The sequence below is a fragment of the Corvus cornix genome, chromosome 4A (assembly GCF_000738735.6).
Source record: "Corvus cornix cornix isolate S_Up_H32 chromosome 4A, ASM73873v5, whole genome shotgun sequence".
In the NCBI taxonomy this organism is placed as follows: domain Eukaryota; kingdom Metazoa; phylum Chordata; class Aves; order Passeriformes; family Corvidae; genus Corvus; species Corvus cornix.
Window position 1 is genome coordinate 17,991,350 of NC_047058.1, and position 21,451 is coordinate 18,012,800.

The 21,451-nt window shown below is 38.9% G+C and overlaps 1 protein-coding gene across 2 annotated transcripts in view; it reads left to right on the plus strand.

The window, feature by feature from the left end:
- ATRX (ATRX chromatin remodeler) overlaps nt 1-21,451 on the plus strand; it is a 66,210-nt gene that overhangs the window by 15,822 nt on the left and 28,937 nt on the right. Inside the window, exons 5-12 of one of the 2 annotated variants that reach the window (XM_039572381.1) lie at nt 535-659; nt 1,864-1,983; nt 4,998-5,107; nt 7,186-7,253; nt 8,115-11,032; nt 13,575-13,653; nt 19,638-19,768; nt 20,275-20,487. In XM_039572381.1, coding sequence (XP_039428315.1) covers nt 535-659; nt 1,864-1,983; nt 4,998-5,107; nt 7,186-7,253; nt 8,115-11,032; nt 13,575-13,653; nt 19,638-19,768; nt 20,275-20,487 — 3,764 coding nt within the window. The remainder of the gene's footprint in view (nt 1-534; nt 660-1,863; nt 1,984-4,997; nt 5,108-7,185; nt 7,254-8,114; nt 11,033-13,574; nt 13,654-19,637; nt 19,769-20,274; nt 20,488-21,451) is intronic. The other variant, XM_039572382.1, reaches the window with a different exon arrangement.

A 21,451-nucleotide genomic window follows, 5' to 3' on the forward strand; every position in this document is an offset into this window, starting at 1 on the left:
TCATTTTCATGGATTCAGTTCTGAATTATGTTTGTGTGGAATTCTGTCAGCTGATCCTTTTGTTCAACAGCTTTTTCATTTCTTTCTGCATTTCCTTCGTTTCCTTGCAAGCATCTCTTCTGCCAAGATGCTTTTTGTAATTTGCTAATATCTGTGTTCTCTTTGTGCTGCCTGTTAAACCTGGAAGGATGTATAAAATTCATGAGCAGACATTCACTTGTGTTTCTTTTAGCCTTCTTTCCTGGAACTGTAACTTTCTTAAAAACACATCAAACCTTGGTTTTGCAACAAAAATATTTTATTGGTATATATTTTTATTTCACGTGGGAGGGGAGAATTCCTATTCCAAACCAGAAAATGAACCTACAATTTATGTATTGTAGTAACTTGGAGCATCCCGCTTCATAATGTCTTCAATTAATTTAAAAAGAACTTAGTTTTTCACAGTTAATATGGTGCTTTGCAGGCAAAGCTTGCCTGAATTGCCGTATGTACTATTTGTCAGACCATGGGGTATTTTTTCTGTCTATGCAGGAAACCTACAGTTGTAACAAAATATGTTGGGTCAGATGATGAACAAATCGTAGATGAAACTGTAAATGAAGATATTTCAAATGAGAACTCAGAAAATGATGTAGATATGCAAAGCTTGCCTAAAGGTAGGTCATGTCTTTTTTTCTTTTGTTTCTGAATTCAGCAAATTAGCCAAGATTATGATGCAGCATAAATAATTCACTAGAATGCACATGTATTAGTAAAATGCCTCTTGAAGGTCCTGTTGGTTTTCTGTCCACACAAAAAGAGGAACCTGAGCACCTTCAGTTTGGAACCCAGCATATTTTAATCCATGGGTGCCCAAGGATGTGCTGGTGGCTTAATTTCCAATGCCTGCTGACATCTGTATAAAACCATCACAAAAGAGGGGAAATGATTTATTCTGTTGTTTTGCAGGAGTCTCAAGCTCTGACACCTGGAGGTCTTATTTTACTGTTCTGTCTTTGAGGTTATTAGCAATTAGATCAACAAAGGCAAAACTAACTCTGGGAGGAGAATGCCATTATTGGATGTATTTTTAAGCACCTTTTAGAAACAGTTAACACTGTAGGCCTACATCCCTCTGCTCTTAGCTGCAGTGTGAGTTGGATTAATCTCCATTTCTTACCTATGAAAGTTACAGGAAAAATTGCTGCTGTTTACTGCATGAGTAGCAGTATTTAGAGCAGTCACTCTAAAATAATTTTTTCAGAACATTAGATTATTTTCAGTGTCCTCACAACAAAACTGGGCTCTTAAATAGGAAATATACGCTTTTTCATTCACATAATTTTGATAAGTACTTTGTTTAAATGAAAATGTCAGTTTTGAATGTTGTTAAAGACAAAACAGGTTTTATTCCATTGCTTTTTTGTTTATTTCACGCTGAAATAAATCAAGTTATTTCAGTTTCAGGGAAACTGAATAGAAGGGGGCAAAGAGAGAAAAGCATAGCTACTCTAAGGGTTTTGAGGGATTTAAGTGATGTCCTTTATTGGTAGCAAGTTCCTGTCCTACACCCCCCCAGCAGTGTGACAGTCCTGTCCTGCACATGCCACAGCAGGGCAGAGAGAGCAGGATTTGCTCCTCAGCCCATTCAGTCCTTGGCTTCTGTCCTACAGCTGCAACACAGGTGTAGTTTGAAATGTGTGGTGGTGTTTTTGGTTTTTTTGGTTTTTTTTCTGTGAACATCTGTGCTTTCAAAACTTTGTTGAGTTTTAGTCAACAGATTGCACTTTTTTTTTTTTTGGTGTTGGCTTTATTAATCAGAACTTTTGCACTTCACTTGGATGTGTAATGGTTTCCAATTTCTAAATAAAATTATTCTAGGTACAGTGGTTGTACAGCCTGAGCCAGTGCTGAATGAAGACAAAGATGATTTTAAAGGGCCTGAATTTAGAAGCAGAAATACCGTTAAAATGAAACCTGAAGCTCCCAAAAAGCGTGGAGGTAAATACAATTTAAAACATCTATTGAAACGGGTTTAAATTGTTGCTTACGACCACATTTGGTACATCTAAAAATTGTCCATATTTCTGATAAATTATCCTAAAAATACCTCCACTCTTCTGGCTTTTTGTTCATTGAGGATTTTAGCTGATAGAAATTAGCCTCCATTGCTGCCCCTGCAATGCAGCAGTGAAAGCTAAGATTAGTTCCCATTAAACTCCTTATTTTCAGTAGGTATAGGATGCTTCATTAGGTGCAGTTGCTTGGTTGCAATCAGGTGTCACAGGTATTCCTTTATTAAGGAATTGGAGCACCATTGATACAGGAACGTTCACTGACTCACCAGGAAAGCAACCATGTTTGAACAGGGACGTGTATAGGCAGATTATCCATCAGTGAGCTAAGAAAAAATCCTAAACCCTCAAACATTATAAAGACTTTTTTGTTTTGCTTTTAAATTGTGGGAAATTCCCGACCAGTGGGCCCTTCTAAGGATTACCTTTGAAAAGATGCTGTGCCAGCTGGTTTGCCATAGCTGCTGCTAAAACTTAGAAGTTAGGTAGATTATAATACTAACAGAAATTAATTTCTTTTCTCTTTTTTTTCCCTCAAAAGTAAAGGAGAGGAGGGAGGATTATGTATAATGTAGCCAATAAGAAGGCAGATATTTTTGTTAACTCTACTGGCAATATCTTAGCTCACACATGTCCAGCAGTACCCAGGGTATTCATACAAACAGCTCTTGCACACGCTGTTCATGCTTCCCATTGTATCATTTGAGATCCTTGCTCTCTTCTAAAGCAATTTTTTGAGTGCTATTTCTCCATCTGTTGAAGGGGAGTGAAATGTGACTGTGGAAATGTGCTTGTGCATACACCTGGGCTCTTGTGGTGTCAGTGACATTTTGAGCATTGATGTTTCCTCCAAATTATGAACTTTGGAAGTTGGTTCTGTTTTATCCACGCAAGATGTCCTGTTCATATAAAAATGCTCTTTCCATTTGTGCTTATAACAATTTTACACATATGGTCCAACAGGACTCTTCAGGGGTACAGTGTTAAAAAGATAAGACACTTGTGCTTGAGCTTTGTGGCCTGTGTCTGCACCCCCAGGACAGTTTGTATGACCTGCCCTTCCAGCTTTTTTAATCTCCATCCCTAGGGAATTTGCAGGCTTTCCTTTGTGTATCTGGACTGGTTACTCATGTACTGTGCCTGACATATACATATATTTAAAACATTTGCATTTCTAGTAGGAATTACATGTCCTGTGAGTATTAGAAATAGTGGTAGAAGCAGAACTCTTGCCTTTCTAGCAACCAAATGCTCTTATCTAAGACTGTAAGAGGCACTGTGTCATTATTTTCAAGTTTTGTGTCTGCAGCATGGTTATGGTTGTATTTTTGCTGATAAATTCAGTTAATGTTTTTGACTAAGTAGTTTCTCAGTATTAATGAATTAGTAGTAGTTTATTTCTTTGAATCATCATCATTTGTAGTAGTAACATGGTTTACAAAGGTTTGCCTCATAAATTCTCTCTTTTCCTCGTGCCAGCTTGGAGGTTGGAGGAAGGAGGCCGTAGTGCTTCCCCTTGGTTATGGAAAAGAGGGAAGTGGCTCAGGACTTGGCAGGGAATATCATGTTCTCCCTGGGTTGGCTGGGACCCTCAGTGATTCCTGCAGGAGTTTAAGGACTGTGATGTGTGCCAGGGTTGGATTCTGTGCTGCAGAATGAGGGATTCTTTCCCGAGGAGTGTGATGTGATGGGTGTGTTCATCCACGGTCACAGCAGCATTTGAAACTGGTGTTTGAGCTGGTTTGGAGCTCGTGAGAGGGACTTGCAGGTCCACAGACCCTGCAGGATGTGCAGTCAGGAATGGCTAGAGGGTGCAAACATATCCTGTATTCCGAATTTCACTGAATTAGGAGGGTGGATCAGCTGTTTCACTGCTCCCTGAGCCATCTGAGGCTGTGCTTCAGCAGCAGATTGCTGGGAGCCTGAACTGTGTCCTTCAGTTCCTTAACATGGTGGTGTTGGTGCTTGGTTCTAATTCTAGGGTAGTGATTAGTTAATTAAAAATAGAAAAAATACAGAGTCTGTACTCAGATTGTAATCATTAAATTAAACTGTATTGACTTAATCACTGAACATGACAGCAAAGGACAAGTTGCAGTTAAGTGATCTCTTACCAAACCTGTATCTGCTTGATCACAAATTGGGTTTTTGGAAGTATAGAGGTTTCACAAATGATTTTCCTTTTTCTGCTGTTGAAAACAAAAATATTTCAGAGTATTAATTAGTCAGTTTAAGAGCCTGGCATGGAGTGAGCCTGCCAGGCCCAAGTTCGCCCCTTCTGAGCTGAACTGGGGGGTTGGCATTAAAAAAAAAAAGCTTTCTTGACCAAATGTAGCAGAGTGGTGCACACACCATGGGAGCAGTCAGCAACATGGGGAGAACATGTGGATCATAGCAAAATTGTAGTTTCAGAAAAACCCAAAAACTGCTATCCTGAAGAGAACAAAATGTGAGGAAAGATTTTTCAGGCACTGTTACAAGGATTGCTTGCATTTTCTGTAAGAGTTTTTCATGCTTTTCTTTGAGAAACTAAAATTGTGTGTGAAAGAAATGTCATAATACAAACATGAACTGCAATGATATTTGTTGAAAAGAGATTAAATGGGGAATGTCATCTAGAATATCAGAGCTGCTCTGAAAGAATTTTAGTGATGATTCTTACTTAAGTGTGTTTCCAGGAGGTGACCAGTTAACTCAAATTAAACCTCTCAAAGGGAAAGAATTGTATCTTCACCCTGAGTGAAGCATAGAAATCAGGGGTAAAAACAGTCCTAAAATAGCAAATGGTTACAGAAAGATTTCTCTGGTGCTGGGTGCAGAAATAAAGGCATGTGAGAAACCTGACAGTCCAGAGTATTGTAAGAAAATGCAATAGGTACATACAGATTTCTTAAATAAGAATGAAAACAATTGATGTGTGGTTTGTAATCCTTTCCATAGAAGAAGGACTCCATGGAATTGTAAGTTGTACAGCTTGTGGGCAGCAGGTGAACCATTTTCAAAAGGATTCAATCTATAGACACCCTACACTGAAAGTGCTTATATGTAAGGTATGTGGCAAACAGTTCTGTTTGTTTTTGTTTCAGAATGTCATATTAGTTGATTTGGGTGGGATTTTGTGGGAGTAATTCTTGTTCATTAGTCAATAAAGTTTTCAGTCATTAGCTGTTACAATTAAGGAAACTATAATGAGGAAAAAAAAGGCAAATATACTTACAAATTTATATTCCTTTTTTCTTATATCCTGTGTTTCTTTGTTATTTATTTCTACAGCTTTATGGGTATAATCTTAGTGAATTTTTAATGTTAAATGATCTGTCTGAAATTTCTGCCTACTCATAATGTATTTTAAGAACAGATTCAAGTCTGCATCTCCTGCTAAAGCATTCCATGTAAAACAGCATTGAAATAAGGAGCAGAAAAGCAGCTTCAAAGCCATCTCTGTTTCTGCCAGCTCCTAGACTGTTCTAATTTATGGCAGCTTTGCAGTGCTGGTCTAATCCATAACCTTAAGCCCAGTATCTGAGTTTTCAGCTGTGGCTTCCTGCTGGCTCCACAGAGGCCCTGAGTTGGCTGCAGTGGGAAGAGGTGGGACAGGGCAGGAAGGAAATGTCCCTGCCTCCTGCTGTGGAGACCTCTGGTAATTTTTGGAGAGCTGCAGAGATCTCTCTTGCATATTCCTATGGTTGTGGAGATTTCTGTATTTATAAAGATATTGCTAAAGATAGAGATACAGTTCTGTGTTATAAAGTAGATGTAGCATTTCCCTGCTCTTCTCTCCTTTTCCCTCTTCCTAGCTCCTCTTTAGTGTTCCATACTCAGCTAACAAACTGTCTCAGCCATGCCCATCTAGTCTGGTGTGCTGGCTCTCTCTGCTTTCGGGCTTGTTTCTTTTACAAAAATCAGCTCACACGGTGACCCTTTCCCCATCTCCATTGGAGTCCCAGCTCCTGTTCCTGGCTTTGCACAGCCTCAGCACGTGGCTGTAGCTGCCCTGGTTCCTGCAGTGCACATCAGTGACCTGGGTCATTTTTGTAACCTGGTCAGGGTGTTGGGTTCAGTAGCAGCTCTTGACTGGGAGCTCTGCTACATGAATTATATCAAGGGTTGTTTCCCTTGATTTTCTTTGTTTTTACTGAATTGAACATGGCCTTATGTTAATGTGAGAGGAAGGAATGGAAGCCCTGGTCTCCATACTCCAGCTCTTTCATTATTTCTGTGCCTAGTTCTGCCCTTATTTTTCTCCTGCTTAGGTAAAACAGTCCCAGACCTGAGAAGCTGTTTTCCTTTGACTGTGAATATTCCATCAAGTGTCTAAACATCAGATTTTACTGGGGTTTTATGTTGATTTTGGTTGTTTGGATAGTTCAGTTGAACAGATGTGCAAGTCTGCTCCAGATAATGGGGCATCATCATTTTAAATTCAGGTGATGAAGCCTCTTCTGGATTCTGAATTGTATTAATGCCTGTTCAAAGTAGAGCTACAAGCCTGGGAGAACCTTCTTCACTAACAGCTGGGAAAAAAATAACACCAAACCTACAGAATTTGGTGTAAACAATTCAGCGACTGAAGCTATCAATAATTCTGGTTGAATAATTTGTATTTTTTTTTCTTAGCATTACCACGTTTTCAATGAAAATGTTTATTTTGCACCTGGAAATGGAATTCTTGGATGTTAACATCATGATTAATGCTGAAGACATTTTTGTCTATAGCCTTATGGCATCACATGCTAACATAAGGAGCATCCAGCTGAAAATTGTAATTTTTGTAGGATTAACGTGTCAGGGAGGATGTGGTGTTGATTTACCTAGGAAATGGATGGAAAAAAATGTTCAGACTGGAAAGAAGTATTCAGCTGATGTTCTAAGATCCACAGATATGCAGCCATCAAACAAAAGCCTGTTTAATTTTCAAACAGACCTTGAGCCATCTAAATAAGTCATGGTTTGGGACGTGTTCTATCCATGGAAGATGTTTTTTAGGTTAAAACAAATGTAAAAGGCTTAGAATGCTGAGGGCCTTGCCTTGCAACTGCTGCTTGTAATGCATGCTGAAATCTAATGAATTGCTGAAGCCCAATTGAGATTTAATAAAGAATTTCTTGTTCTCTCTCTTTCTTTCCAGACTTGCTACAAGTATTACATGAGTGATGACATTAGTCGTGACTCGGATGGGATGGATGAACAGTGTAGGTAAGTGTACAAAAACTGCAGAGTGTACAAAAACTGAAGTAACACCCACAGCTCTGCTGGTGTCTGGATCCTTTTTCTTGCAATCGTGATGTTATTGACAAAGACAAGTACATAAGAGCTGAATGAACAATTATTTGTCACCAAGAAATACTCAGCCCCAGGGTATTTCTGACTGTTTGATTGTTGTTTTAGTAATGAACAGGCAGACATTTTATAAAGAAATCTAATAGCAAACACTTGTAAGATACCACATTTTTAATTAAATAGCATGCCACCTTCTGAACACCTTAAAGGTGGGGATAGAATCTGGCATTCTAAACCTTGTGAGCCTCAGAAACTCAGTTCTCCAGATACATCTCCCACTTTTGAAATGCTAAAGCACTTCCTTGTCCTTATGTCAAATACCTAAATGTGTAATTCAGTCAAAATTGTGCAGTCTCTGGTTTGTGTGAGCTTATTGTCCACCACTTTCCAGCCTTCGTGTGCTCCTGCAGTAGTAATGTATGAGTTAAGGCTAGAAAGGCTTAAGCTTATTAATTTTGCTGTAAAAGAAATCACAAATTTTCATAAGAAACAGGGAAAATAAGATTTAATTAATTTTTTTCTCTTCTTTAAAGAATTAAATCAGTGCTGAAATTGTGTTTGAAAATTACTGACCATTTCAGCTTTGTGAAGTGTTAATGTAATACGTGAATTTTCTGACTTGGCAATTCTCAATTGAGCTTTTCAGGCGCGCTTTCAATAACGGTTCCAAGTAATGGATATCTGTTCATCACTTGAACTTTTAAATATGTGAACTTAGGAATGTATCATCTTGTTGATGTGGAGACAAGACTCTTACCATTCTCAATGTCGTTGCAGGTGGTGTGCTGAAGGTGGAAATTTGATTTGCTGTGACTTTTGCCATAACGCCTTCTGTAAAAAGTGCATTTTGCGCAACCTGGGCCGAAAGGAGCTCTCGACTATCCTGGATGAAAATAACCAGTGGCACTGCTATATTTGCCATCCAGAGCCTTTGTTGGACTTGGTCACTGCGTGTGACAGTGTCTTTGAAAATTTAGAACAGTTACTTCAACAAAACAAAAAAAAGATGAAAGTTGAAAATGAAAAAAGTAAAATATATGACCACACGGTCAAGTTTTCTCCAAAGAGAAATAATGCAAATTGTAATGGGGAAGAAAAAAAATTAGATAATTCATATTCAGGTTCACTAACATACTCGTATAAAGCACTAATGGTGCCAAAAGACTTGCTTAAGAAAACAAAAAAACTGGTTGAAACTACAACAAATCTGAATTCTAGCTTTGTAAGCTTTTTGAAAAACGCTGCAGAAAATGTAGAAATAAGCCCAACTGTGCAACTGTGCCAGCTGAAAGCTTTTAAATCTGTGCTGAGTGACATGAAAAAAGCTCATCTGTCACTAGAAGAAGGCCTGAACCTGGAGATTCAAGCATTGAATGTTAAAATCAAAGATAAAAATACCAAAGAGAAAAAAACTGAGGTTAGATCAGAAAAAAATGAGGTGAAAAAAGATGAAGGAAAGGAACATGTGGCATTAAAAGAGGATGACGCTGTACAGACACAGAAAAAAGTTGTGTCGGAGCGGCCTGACAGTGAGCCCATGGATCAAAGTGTTCCCTCAGTGGAACAGACAGATAACAAGGCAGCTCCTGGGGAAGAGAAAAAGTCTGGCAGAAATGAAGAACCACAGTATGAGCCCAACAGTACAGAGGCTTTAGACATGGATATTGTGTCCATCCCCTCGTCTGTTCCTGAAGATATTTTTGAGACTCTGGAATCTGCTATGGAGATTCAGATGCCATCAGATGAGCAGGACAGTGGAAACACAGCAGCAGATCATGAGACTCTAAATCCAAATACAAAATTGACCACTCCTGTGAAAGATACCAAAGGTGGTACCAAGTTAAAATCGTCAGCGAAAGGAACAAAAGAATTGATTGTCAAATTGACTCCTGTTTCCCTTTCAGAGTCTACACTTAAAGCTGAAGATCAAGACAACAGTGTAGAAAAGGACAGTAAAGATGTTGATGCATCTAAAGACGTTGATGCATCTCAACCTAGAGCAGCAAACTGTGATTCTGTAAAACAAAACCATAATGTTGGCAGCGAGCCCTCCACGGAGAACGAGGCTGTGCCCGTGGAGGACGCGGATCTCCGGAGGTCGCCGCGCGTCAAGACCACCCCGCTGAGGCGCCCCACGGACATCAGCCCCCTGACATCCAACTCAGAGGAGGACAGCAATGACACGAGCAATGAAAAACGGAAGAGAAAATCATCCAAGCAGCCAAGGAGGAAAAACGATAAAAGAAATTCTTCTGACAGCACTGCTGATGGTCCTAGTCCTAACAAACTTTCCAAATCCAAAAAGCCATATGACTTAGATCACAGCTCAGACTCTGATGAGATGCCAGCTGTCCTTAAAGAGGCAGGGATGATGAGTCGCAGCTCCTCAGACAGTGAAAGCAACAGCGAAGTGCCAGCAAATAATCAGAAGACTTCAGATTTTCAAAAGAGTCAACCAGTAAAGGATGAAAACGGGAAACGAAAAAGGAAAAGTTCCAGTTCCGGTTCAGATTTAGATGCTAAAAGAGGCAAATCAGCTAAAAACGCTGCTGCTGCTAAAAAGAAACGACAAAACTACTCAGATTCTTCAAACTATGATTCTGAGTTGGAAAAAGAGATAAAAATGTTGAGTAAAATTGAGGCTGCAAAAAAATCGAAGAAAACATACTCCCAAAAAGATGATAGTTATGATTCGTCTGAAGAAGAGCAGAGGAAAAAAGTAAGCAGTAAGAGAAAGGTAAATCTGAAGAAGAAGAGAGGTAAATCTTCTGAAGATGATGATGCTGAGAAGTCTTCCCCAGAGAAGGAAATTAATCACTCTTCTAAAGATAAAAAAACGGGTAAGAGGTCAGCTGCTAAGGAGAAGATAAACAGAGACTCAAAAGAAAAATCTGCAAAGGGAAAACACGATGAGTCTTCTGATGTTGAGAAGTCTTCGCTGGAGAAAGAGGAGAGTCCTGAAGTTAAGAAAAAGAAGGATTTGAAAAAGAAAAAGGCACAGGATGATTCTTCTTCTGAGAGTACTGAGAAATCTGCAAAGAAAGAGCACAAGTTGGAGTCTTCCAAAGACAGACTCAAGAACAAAAAAGGATCGGAAAGCAAAGCAAAGCAATCTGAAAAACTGAAAAAGAAAGGTTTGAAGAAAGAACAAGGTGATTCCTCTTCTGATCTTGATAAGTCATCTCCAGAGAAAGGAAGTAGCAATTCTTCTGAAAACGACAAAATTAAAAAGGAACCCGTGTTTACAGAAAAGAGGAATTTGAGAGAGAGAGTAGCTAAAAGAGTGCACATTGATTTATCCTCTGATACTGAGAAATCTCCCCAAAAAGAGGAGAGTTCTTCTGATGATGCCGTGCGGTGTAAAAAACGAACTGAAACGAAAGAAAAGAAAAAAATAAGCCACAAAAAGAAAATTTCCAAGAAAGAACAGAACGACTCATCCTCTTCTGATGAGGAGTCCTATGAAGACACTAAGAAAAAGATTAAAAGAGGATCAGTAAAAGAAAGTAAAAAGAGCAACTTAAAAAAGAAGGTGGCAAAAAAGAAGGTGGTTGTCACTTCCTCTTCCTCGTCTGATAAGGAAGAAAATGATGATCAGAATTCCACAGGCGATGGAAGCAGCGACGAGCAGAAGATCAGGCCGGTGACCGAAAGCTTGATGCTGTCTGCTGATGCAGGATTTTGTCAGTCATCAGGTGTGCAAAAGATGTTCATGTACACATATTAAAATATAAACAGGAATTTTGTAAGGTTTGGGTGACATTTAATAATGTAGAAGCAAAAAACGCTCACCAGTAGGGAATCGTGCATTTAAATGTTTGGAGCCCGTCGGGTTTTCTGATAAAGATTTGGAAGCACATGTTGTAAAGTTCCCTTCCAGCCAAACTATCCTGTGGCTGTAAGATTCCATGATTTCAGTTTGTGCAGCTTGTACCTTGAGGAAAAAAAAGATATCACTGTAAATGGAGGTGCTTTGGGAACCCCAGGCAGTATTTGCAGCAGGTACTGCCTTGAAGTCCAGCTTTCCAAAGCCTGGCCCTTACCTCACCTGCCCTGGGACTGTTCAGCAGAAGCTGATTTGAAGGAGTAGATAATGTGGTGAACTCAAATTTATCACCTCCTGTTCTGTGCACTGGAGGTGACTCTGGAGACGTGTGGCAGTGTAATATACATTTCAAAATCAAGCAGATGATTTTTGTGCCTCACAAGAGCCATGTAGGCTTAGAACAGCTACTTAGAAATCTGTCATTGCTTATTGTTTTCATATGTTGCATCTCTGTGCAGATAATACTAGGACTTGTAGAGCTTTTCCTTGACTGCTGCCTTAGCAGTGTTTTCCCCGGTGATGTCACTGGCAGGAGAAATTGCAGATAATTCATGGTTTGCATAGTAATGAACTGGCTCTGTGCGTGTGGTTGCTGCCGCAGCCATTAAACTCTCCTATAGACAGACAATTGATGGCACTCAGTGACAGTGTTCAGCATCACTGAACCATCAGAGAAAAATGCCTTAGAAATGGAATTGCTCATGTACAGTTCATGGACTTGGTATTGAAACGGCCCAAGAGGAAGAAGTTGGTTTTAATATATCAGCAGGTGTCTGAGGCAGTGGGACCTGTTGTTTCATTTGCAGGTCACAAGTGGAAAGATTGGGTGATTATTGGAGAGATGGATAGCAGGGTGCAAATGAACAAGTCTGTGGTGTGGGATGATTGACGGTAGAGTTAGACTGAGAGAGAAGTGGGTTGGTTTAGACTGGAGACAGAATGCTAAAAATGGGGTGTCTGAATTTCTGTCTGCAAATCAGCTCACGGGCAGTTTTAGGGGAGGCTGAGCTGGATGTGTGCCCAAAGGATGAGAGGCAGTGGATACAGCATTTAGCAAGGAAAACTGATACAGACACTCAAAGAAGTGTTCTTAAACTGAGCATGGTCAAAGCTTGAAACTGGTTGCCTTGCTGAGCTTTGGAATCCCTGTCCTTGGAAATGCTTAAAACTTCACTGGCCAAGACCCTGAAATAACTGACCTGACTTCGGAGTTAGCTTTGCTTTGATGGTGGATTTGGAGTAGAGCATGTCCAGATGTCTCTTTCAGCCTTAGTTATCATTTGCTTCTATGAAATTCTGCCCATGTTAGAGTATTTTCAGAGGAGAAGAATGTGCCCTTTCTCTGCAGTCTGCTTTTGGTTTAATAGGTGAATTAATAAAGGAGTCTGTTCTGGGTCTGAATAAGCTGTGTAGATTGATCATTAAATGAGACTTAGGATCTGGTTTAACCAACAGGATGCTTTTATTTATCCGAATGAGGGACTTTCTGTGATCACCTTGGAGTGTGCCTCTCGCAGCCTAGTTTTAGTCCAGTCCTCTAGTCCCCACAGATAGAAAATAAACAGAAATTATGGATGAGGGAATCTCAGCTTGTTAGGATTGTGAGGTTTCTTTCCCTAAGCTTAATTTTACTACCTAGCAGATTTGTCTGATGTGCATGCAAGAAAAAAAGAGAGAAAAGCAAGGAGACAGGCCTGGGAATGTGCTAGAAACAATCCAAATTCCTCAGTCCAGCCAGGAGAGTGCAGAGGAGCTTAAGGGCAGGCTTCACACTGTGCTGTTCCTTCTCTGTCACGTGTCCCACGCTGTTGGTTTCTATGTCCTTTGTATATGGGACAGTGCCATGTAGTGCAGCTGAGTTTGGATATTTGCAGTAAGGATAGCATGTGGAATTCTCAAAATACAACTCTTTACACACACTCATGGTCTGAAAGCAAAAATAGGAAGGATTAGTGTTCTCCAGTACTTCCTCATGGCAGCCCCTGGGCTTGGGAAGCAGTTCTGTCCTGTATTTGTTTGTGCCTTCTTTTCAGTTTGCCAAACTCACTAGAGGAGCTTCTGACAGAGCAAATAATTTCTTAGGGCAAATAATTTCTTAGGTAACTTCTTTCTGATTCCTGGGTAGAGTAGTTAGTTTCTGTGTTTTGGTGTAAAATCCCAAATCACAGTTTGTAATTAGGAACGAGTTGCAAGTTGTGTGTAGCAGCAAGCATAATGTGCATTGAAAAACTACATTTATTTTTATCTGTCAAGACAGGTAACTGGTAGAAAGGTGGTATTACCAAGCTGTTTATAAATTGGGATTTTGATGGAGATGTAGTTCACATGTTGTGTTGTTCATTGTGCTGTCGTGTATTGTTTGTTGCCGGGTTTACATGTACTGAGTGTTTTCTCTTGGGCTTTTTTTGCAGGAGATGAGGGAGAGGCTCTATCAAGGACTATCCCAATGGAGGAGGAGGAAGATGATGATGATGACGACCCTGAGAATAGGTATGATACCCTCCGTAAGGACTTAAAAACGATTATAACACACCCTAGGCGTGGGCGCAAACCGGCGCAACGGAGGAGCAAGCAGGTGGTAAAAAGCACGGCTGCCTGCCCGGTAAAGACTCGCTCACGGGCCTCCCGCAAGTGTGAACACGGGGCCAGAAAACAGAGGCCCAGAGCCAGAAATGCAAAGCAAGTGTTTAGAAGTGGTAGCTGAGACACCTGGCTAGGGGGTGTTCTCAAGGCACTGCAGCACTGTCCCGCTGGGGTTCCCGGTGCGAGTGGGAGGTTGGTGACAAAGGATCTTGCAGGCAGGTAAAAAGCTGCTGCTGCTAAATGTGAATTTCAGCTAGTTCTGGGAGTAGAAGGTGACAATTTGCATCTGTGCAATATGCAGTGCTGCAATATTTTCAGAATTAATTTGGTTATTACTGTTACTTAATATGCTTTTTTAATTGAAACACTTTTCTCAATAAAGAGAAAGCACAAATGTGGGGAAAACCGTATTAGATATTTTCAGCTGTTAATTCAACTGAGTTTTAATCCACTAAAAAGTACCTAAAGTGACTAATGTGAGTTAAGGCCATGATTCTACAAGCACTGTGCATAGGCTCAACTGGTATGAAAGATACTAATTATATATTTTAAGTCTTTGCATAGATATTTTCAGAATTGTGGCTTACATGTATTGCTTCAGTTTTGAAATCAATAAAAGAGAATCTCTGTAAGATACAGTTAGCTAAGACATGTCATATTTTACCAGTAACGTTGTAGCTTATCAAAATTAGCTGGCTAGAAATGTAAAAGCTTCATTTCCTAAGGAGTAAATGCACAACATGAAGTATTGCTCAGCTCCAAGCCACAGTTTCTTTTTGGAAGTCACTGTAGTTAGACTGAAGAGCTGTTCAACAAATTTTTATATAGTATTTCAGAAACTGATTTTTTTTTGTTGTTTTGGCCATATAGCATGTGTGGGACCAGTTGCTGGTGGAGTCTTTTTCTGCTTCTGAGCCTTACTAGTTTAGAATGTGGAATCCTTGTTTCACAGAGTTGTATGTTTGGATATGTGGCTGAAGTAAATTTTAAAAACACTGTTTTATATCCTTTACGGACCTCAGTTTGGCATCAAAATGCTGCTGCTGAATTAGTTCTTGTGTGGTTTTAGTCATCAAATTTAACCCAGTAATTCAGCTATTTAAAGAAAGATGCTTTTTAGGGACTTGACAGCACAGGGTCATAAGCAGAACATGTAAACTTTGGTATAACAAGATTTTTTAAAATTCTGTTTTCATTTCAGTCCTGTTTTAATTATTTTAAATTTTTTTTCTTCCTTTTTTTTTGCTTTTTGAGTTTCTGGTCGATAACTAAACCAATACACTTTTGTCAGAAGTTCAGCATTTACCACACAGATGTTTTTTTGACAGAACTCACTCATGAGTTCGAGCTATATTGGGAAATGAATGAACTTAATTGATAACGAACAGTAATATAACTTCGGGCTTTAAAAATCAGTTTCTGTACTTTGTTTTGAAGCTGCCTCTTTGTTAAGGTTTTTATTTAGGGGATCTTTTGAACATCTATTCATGAGATGGAGAGGTATTTTGTCAATAAACAGTGTTGTCAACCTTCAGACATGTTAACTGGTAATGCAGTCTGACTTTACCTTAATCATGTGTTGTACTTGGCACCAAAATCAGAGCTATAAACTGTAAAAAGATGGAACAAATTTCAAGAAGTTAAAAACTTGTTCTTCTGTTTACTCAACACAAAGTGTTTAAATAGTTTACCTACTGATTCAGAGAAGTTGCCTATTTTCTTCCAGGCCAAAGAGGGTACGTAGTACCTGCTGGGTGTTTGTAGTGTGGGAACTCTCCTGTTTGCAAGTCTCTAGTTTAGATGTTCTGTTATTTGCATACCTGGGGTTGTGCATGACATGAATATTAATAGTCTTGAAATCATCTTTGCCAAAATGCAATATCCAAGTGGGTCATACTATGCCATACAGTGCTGTATGCTTTCATCTTCTGTTGTGTAACTATTATTGGTCCTTCTGATCTTTTAAATGGTACTGTTTGATATGTTTGCAGTAGTTCTGTTTATTAAGAAGTTAATAGTGTATTTAATGCAGAATGCCTTTAAGTATTTGATGGTTACAATAAATTTTTGTAAAACGTTTTTCTTGTCCAAGCATTTAATTTAATACAACTCTGACAGCTTGAAAATCAGCCTCTTCCAACAAAGACAGCACAGTATTTAGAACAAGGTGTTTGGCAGTTTTCACTCATTTTTTTTTAGACATGTATGACATTTCATCCAAATATTAATTTCTTAAAATATATTTTAAAGGGTTCTGAATTTTCTAGTAGCATCCTAAAGGCCCATTTAAGCCAGTAGTGCTCTAGCTGGAATTCTGGTGGCTTTTATTAGCCACATTCCACCATCCTCCCCCACCCAAGGGCTTATTTCAGGCAACCTTATTTCTACATATAATTAGTAGGTATTTATGAACACTGAGTGTGAGTTGATGTAATCGAATTGGTAATGAAACATCACAATAATGAACTAAAATTTAAAATCATGGCTTTTTAAGAAAAGTGATTTTTACAGTGGTAGCATTGTCTCACCAAGATTTTGAACAATCTCTAAAAGAGTCCATTGTATTGGCACTGTGAAATTCATGAACAAGAGTGGTGCAAATTACCATGTGGGCTTAACTCCACATCATGAGAGGCTGCACCTACTGTTCCAGTTCTGCCGCAATGTCTGAAGGAGCTTTTAAAGTAGTCCTGCAGTGTAACTAAGCAACCCCTGGGTAACTTCCAGTTTGCCTGTCTTATGAAAACTCTCTCCTTTTAGCACGACTTAAAAATCCATAGTAATCAATTCATGATTTAGAAATGTATTCTGCTGGTGTTGTTCTTACAAAGGGGAAATACCTTTGAAGCCCAGTCGATACAAAATTGTGCATATGTGCTATTATTTGATTCTAGAGTTGGTTTTGTGTGTCCTGGTTGAGGTTGCAGCCCCGTTCTGTAAGGCACTGTATAAATGTGTGTTGGGAGAGTGCCCTTCATATAAATGTCACGATAAGTTTAGATAAGATGGAGTGGGGCAACATGACATGCTCAAGGTCACAGCAGATCGGTGCAGGAATGAGTGAAATGCAGGGATTTTAAAATTTTATTTTATTTTTTACTTTATTTTTTACTACCTGAAACCCCGTGCTGGAGGTCATAGGGCTTTCTGTGGCTCTTAATTAAATCCATTGGTGATGCTCAACTGAATGGCCAAGAATCCTTTATGTCCTTGACCTGAGTAAATATTACAGTCCCTTTTGATTTACATGGTTTTCTCTGGAACAATGTGAGTGAGGGAATTTTCACACTATCATAGCTTGTTTGTCTTGCTGCTGTTCATGCAAATACTGAAATGTTAAAGCTACCATGTGAAGTTTCTTAGCTTAGAAACCTGATCACTTTAAATGTGTTTGTCATAAAGTAGAAATATGATGTGTTATCCTGGTCAACATCTATTGTAGTTTAATATAAAACCAGCTTCCAGAGTCCAGTACTCAATTTATTCTAATTCATATAAGCCATTTGTTGCATCAGTCATTTTGTCACATGCATTTACAAGGCTTAATCTCTTTGGGTCTAATATTGCTTACACTTACCATTCTTATCAGATCTGTAGTTAATTAAAAATGGGCATCTTTTAAATCCTGAACGTCTTAATAATGTCTCACATTTTTAGCCTAAATTAAATGCGTTGAAGAAAATGCAGCTTTTCTCACTAACAAACAGTCCCATCTCACTTTGGTTGCAAGTGGTTAAGTCTTTATCCTAGATAAAAAGTAGGACTAATTTTCTATTGTAGCCATAACTTCTTAATCAATATTATTATAAATAATTAGAAACTAATCAGTTTACCCAATCTGATTGTTGGTTATGCTGATGATTAATAGGAAAATGAGAGCATCTTCTCTTTATGGATGGTAGATTTTGTGCATGGTCTTTTTAGGTGTTAGATACATTTGCTGCATTCTTTTCCTCTTAAAAATATACTTCATTAAAGAACAAGTAAAAATGAAGGTCTTGTTTTGCTAAGAACCAAAGTCAGCCTTTTAAAGGTGACTTGTATAGAGGTAAGTGTTGCCATCCACAAGCTGTGTGAACTTTGCTAATGCACTTGCCAAAATAAGTCAAAGGCAGGACTTTCAGGCTTCAATTTCAGTTTTTTTCCAGGCCTTTTAGGTTTTTTTCTCTTCCAAAACTTGGGGTTTTTATTGAACAAGAAGAGTAGCCAGAGCACTGCTCTGCGCATTTTCTGGAGTACAAGTCAAGGGTAAATAATTTATGTGAAAAGCTGACAAAGGGAAGCCAACCTGTGACATTCCAAGCAGTTTCATTTTGAAGAAAAAGTTCTGACTATTAAGAGATGGAAGAAATATAGTCTGAATTTCTTACATGAGGAGCTGTTTATTTCTGTTGCTGTTACACATGATGTGCTGGGTTTTAGAAAAATCAACAACCAGTCAAACCCTAAGTCCCTTTTCCAAATATCCTCTGGGAGGACCTAATGCAAAAAGCATTTGGAAGAGGATGTTACTTTTCTGTGGACTTAAGTAAGTTTTCATTGGGTTTATGCTGTGATCTCATGATAGATGTGGAATTAAAGTTCTCCAAGGGTACTGCTTGGTAAAGTTTTAATCAGTTTTTTCTTCACAAGCCATTTCTCAAGAGAGAGGGGGAGGGTGTGTTTTGGATGCTGATGGATGGTCTGACTCACTGAACAATCTGAAATGTTTATTAAACTATTTTGCTTCCATCTTTTAATAATAACTGAATATAAATTAGTGTGAGAGTGTTTTTAAAAAATAACACCAGTGCTCAAAAATTAGAAAATACTGTGTGGAGTATCAGGAAAGATAGCTTGGGAAAATTCCCTTAGAAAAACTTCTTTTGTTTTGGCGGCACATTGCAGGCTGGAAAATGAAATATTGATTGTTAAAAGCCTATTTTATAGTGCTCTGTAGAAGCAGTTTTCTGGTGTATAAGCAACTTTGCTTGAGGGATCCCCGTTCCTTTGCCATTCCCAAGTGAAGCCTGGATTGTGGTTCAGTTCCATGGGTTTTGAGCTGTTGTTTTGACTGGTGTGAAAGCTTTCCCATCCTGAACTATGTATACATAGTATACATTAATTCTCCCAAAAGGCAAGACAGATGAGGTTTCACCTAGAAAACACATCTTTCATTTAAAATGGATGACCTCAGAATGAAAACTACAGTATTCCTGGTATTTATATGAGGAAGACCTGGTTTATCCTTTTTCCTCCTGGAAGTACAAGTACTCTGATAAGTCCACTATTTTCCTGTGCTTTTGACATACCATTTTATATCCTGCCTTGGATAGACTCAGGCAAGATGTTTGTGTTAAAAGTGCATGTAAACAAATCATTTTTCCATAGTCACTTGTGCATTAGCTGGAAACTTTCTTGTTCTGCAGTGAAGCCATGAGAAGCTGAGCGGACAGTTTGTGGAGCAGGAAATAAGATGATAATTTTTTTCTGAAATTCAGGTCCTGTAGTGTTGGTCAGACTTTTTGGGTATATAAGCACATAAGGGTTTTTGCTAGAGTTGCTGTAAGGCAAGTGCTTGTGGTTAGTTACCCAGATAGACCATGAATAAAATGAAATCTCTAAGTCTGTACATTTTATAACCGTTTCCAGTCTGCTGTAAAGCAGGAAACTTCTCATCTAAAGAAGCTTTATACAAACCTGCTTTTTAAAAGCAAGTCAACACATCACATTTAGTGTGAGATTTTTGCTGATAGATCCTGTCTTGCCACAATGACTTTTCATCACGTGTCTTTTTTTTCGTTCAGCTTTCAGCCCTTTTTTTGAAGTTCTGAATGGTGTAGGATTACACTTGTCATTCATCGATTTACTTGAACAATGGAATAAATAGTGTTTTCTGTTTTACTTCAAAGAATTGCCAAGAAAATGCTTTTAGAAGAAATCAAAGCCAATCTTTCCTCTGATGAGGATACGTCTTCAGATGAGCAGCCGGAGGAAGGAAAGAAGAAACCTGCGAAGCAAACTGAAAACACAGGAGATGATGGTAAGCACCAAAAAGCCTCTGGGACAAAATGGTGCTGTGGCACCTGTCATGATTTCAAGGGTCACTTGGGAAAATGATGGTTGTTAAAGCTTTCAGCAAAAAATATTATTGAGGTTGATATGTATTTGCCACATAGAGGCCAATGTATGTGGTCGTGAGGATTATCATCTCTTTTAATCTCCTGTATGTTTATTTTTTTGTTACAGTCTGATTTTTGTAAGCAATTAAGAAGTCCTTGGGGTTTGTGAGGGATAATCTATACAGAACAGTAAGTTCTGCAAGTGCACAGGAGAGATTTGGCTAACACAGCCATTGGAACAGGCATTCCAAGCATTCAGGCAGTGTGAAATACTTAACATTTGAGAAAACTGGTATGTTGTTGCTTGTAATTCCCTGGAAAAGCACAGGATTTAGCCGAAATTAATTCAGATTTTAATTCTTGCCCAATTTATGTAAGATAGGAAAGTGACTGGTATGTATGTGGTACTGACTCTTCTGTGTGACAGGAGAGAATGAAAAGGAAGACAATAAGTCTGAAAAGGAAGAAGGTAATTCTGAGTCAGATTCAGAGGAAGAAGAAACATCTAAGAAGCCCAGATACAGACACAGACTGCTGAGGCACAAGCTCACCGTGAGTGATGGGGAATCTGGAGAAGAAAAAAAGGTGGTGAAACCAAAAGACAAAAAAGAAGGGGGGAAGCGCAGAAATAGAAGGAAAGGTACATAATCCACATCTTTTTTTTGGTCTTAAAAAGTACTTGCTTCTATAAAATAAGTCCAAAGCTTGGCAGAATGGAGATCTCAACCTCTGTGATTTTAAAATCCCTGTATAAACTTCCTTGTATATGAAATCTATAATTCCCTTATCTTTGTGTGATAAATAGTTTTGTTTGAAATGCTGAATACAGTTGCAGCTCTCTCCACTTACTGTGTCCTCTGAATTGGATTAATCTGGTGGAGTCTTAGAATATCCATTTTAAACAGCACAGGCAAGCCCAGGATGTCTAATTTGGGAAAATCAGCCTTGTCCTTTAAGTAATTTCTCTCTTGGACTGGCAGTAGTGCCTGAGGAATGTGTCCATGCTGGGATTCCAGTGGAGCAGGCTGGAGCTGAGCAGCAGATGGCACTGTGAAATGAGCCTGGGCTGGGGGCTGGCTTTATTGTTGCAGGCAGCAACAAAGAACCTGTGGGGGTTTCCTGGCCAGGAAAAGTGCACTGGGCTTCCCTGTGTTGCACTGATGCCAGCCAGCTTTTGTGGTCTTCCACAGAATAAAAGATGCAATGTGATTTGTTTAGCATTTTCCTCTGTGAAAACCCTCCTTTTTATCTGTTCGCATATTCAAGTTTTTCCTCCATATGGGATTAAAACTCTACCTGCAACATTTCTTTCAGGGGGAATAACTGTAAATTACCTTTGAATTAATGTGCAAATAAGAGGCAGCTCAGGATTCTTTAGCAGACCTTTGTAGTTGACTGCCCTCAAACAGAACAAAGTATTTGATTTCAGTTTGCCTTTTTTAGCCCTATGTTATTAATGTTACCTTTCCCCATGTATACAGAGCAACCCATGTTTTAAGCCTTGTCATTCAGAAAACAATTAAACTTTCCACTGTGTTCAAGGTCAAGCTGAAATTAAAGGTGTTAAATGCCATGCTGGTGTCTTAATTACCTAAAAATGCCAC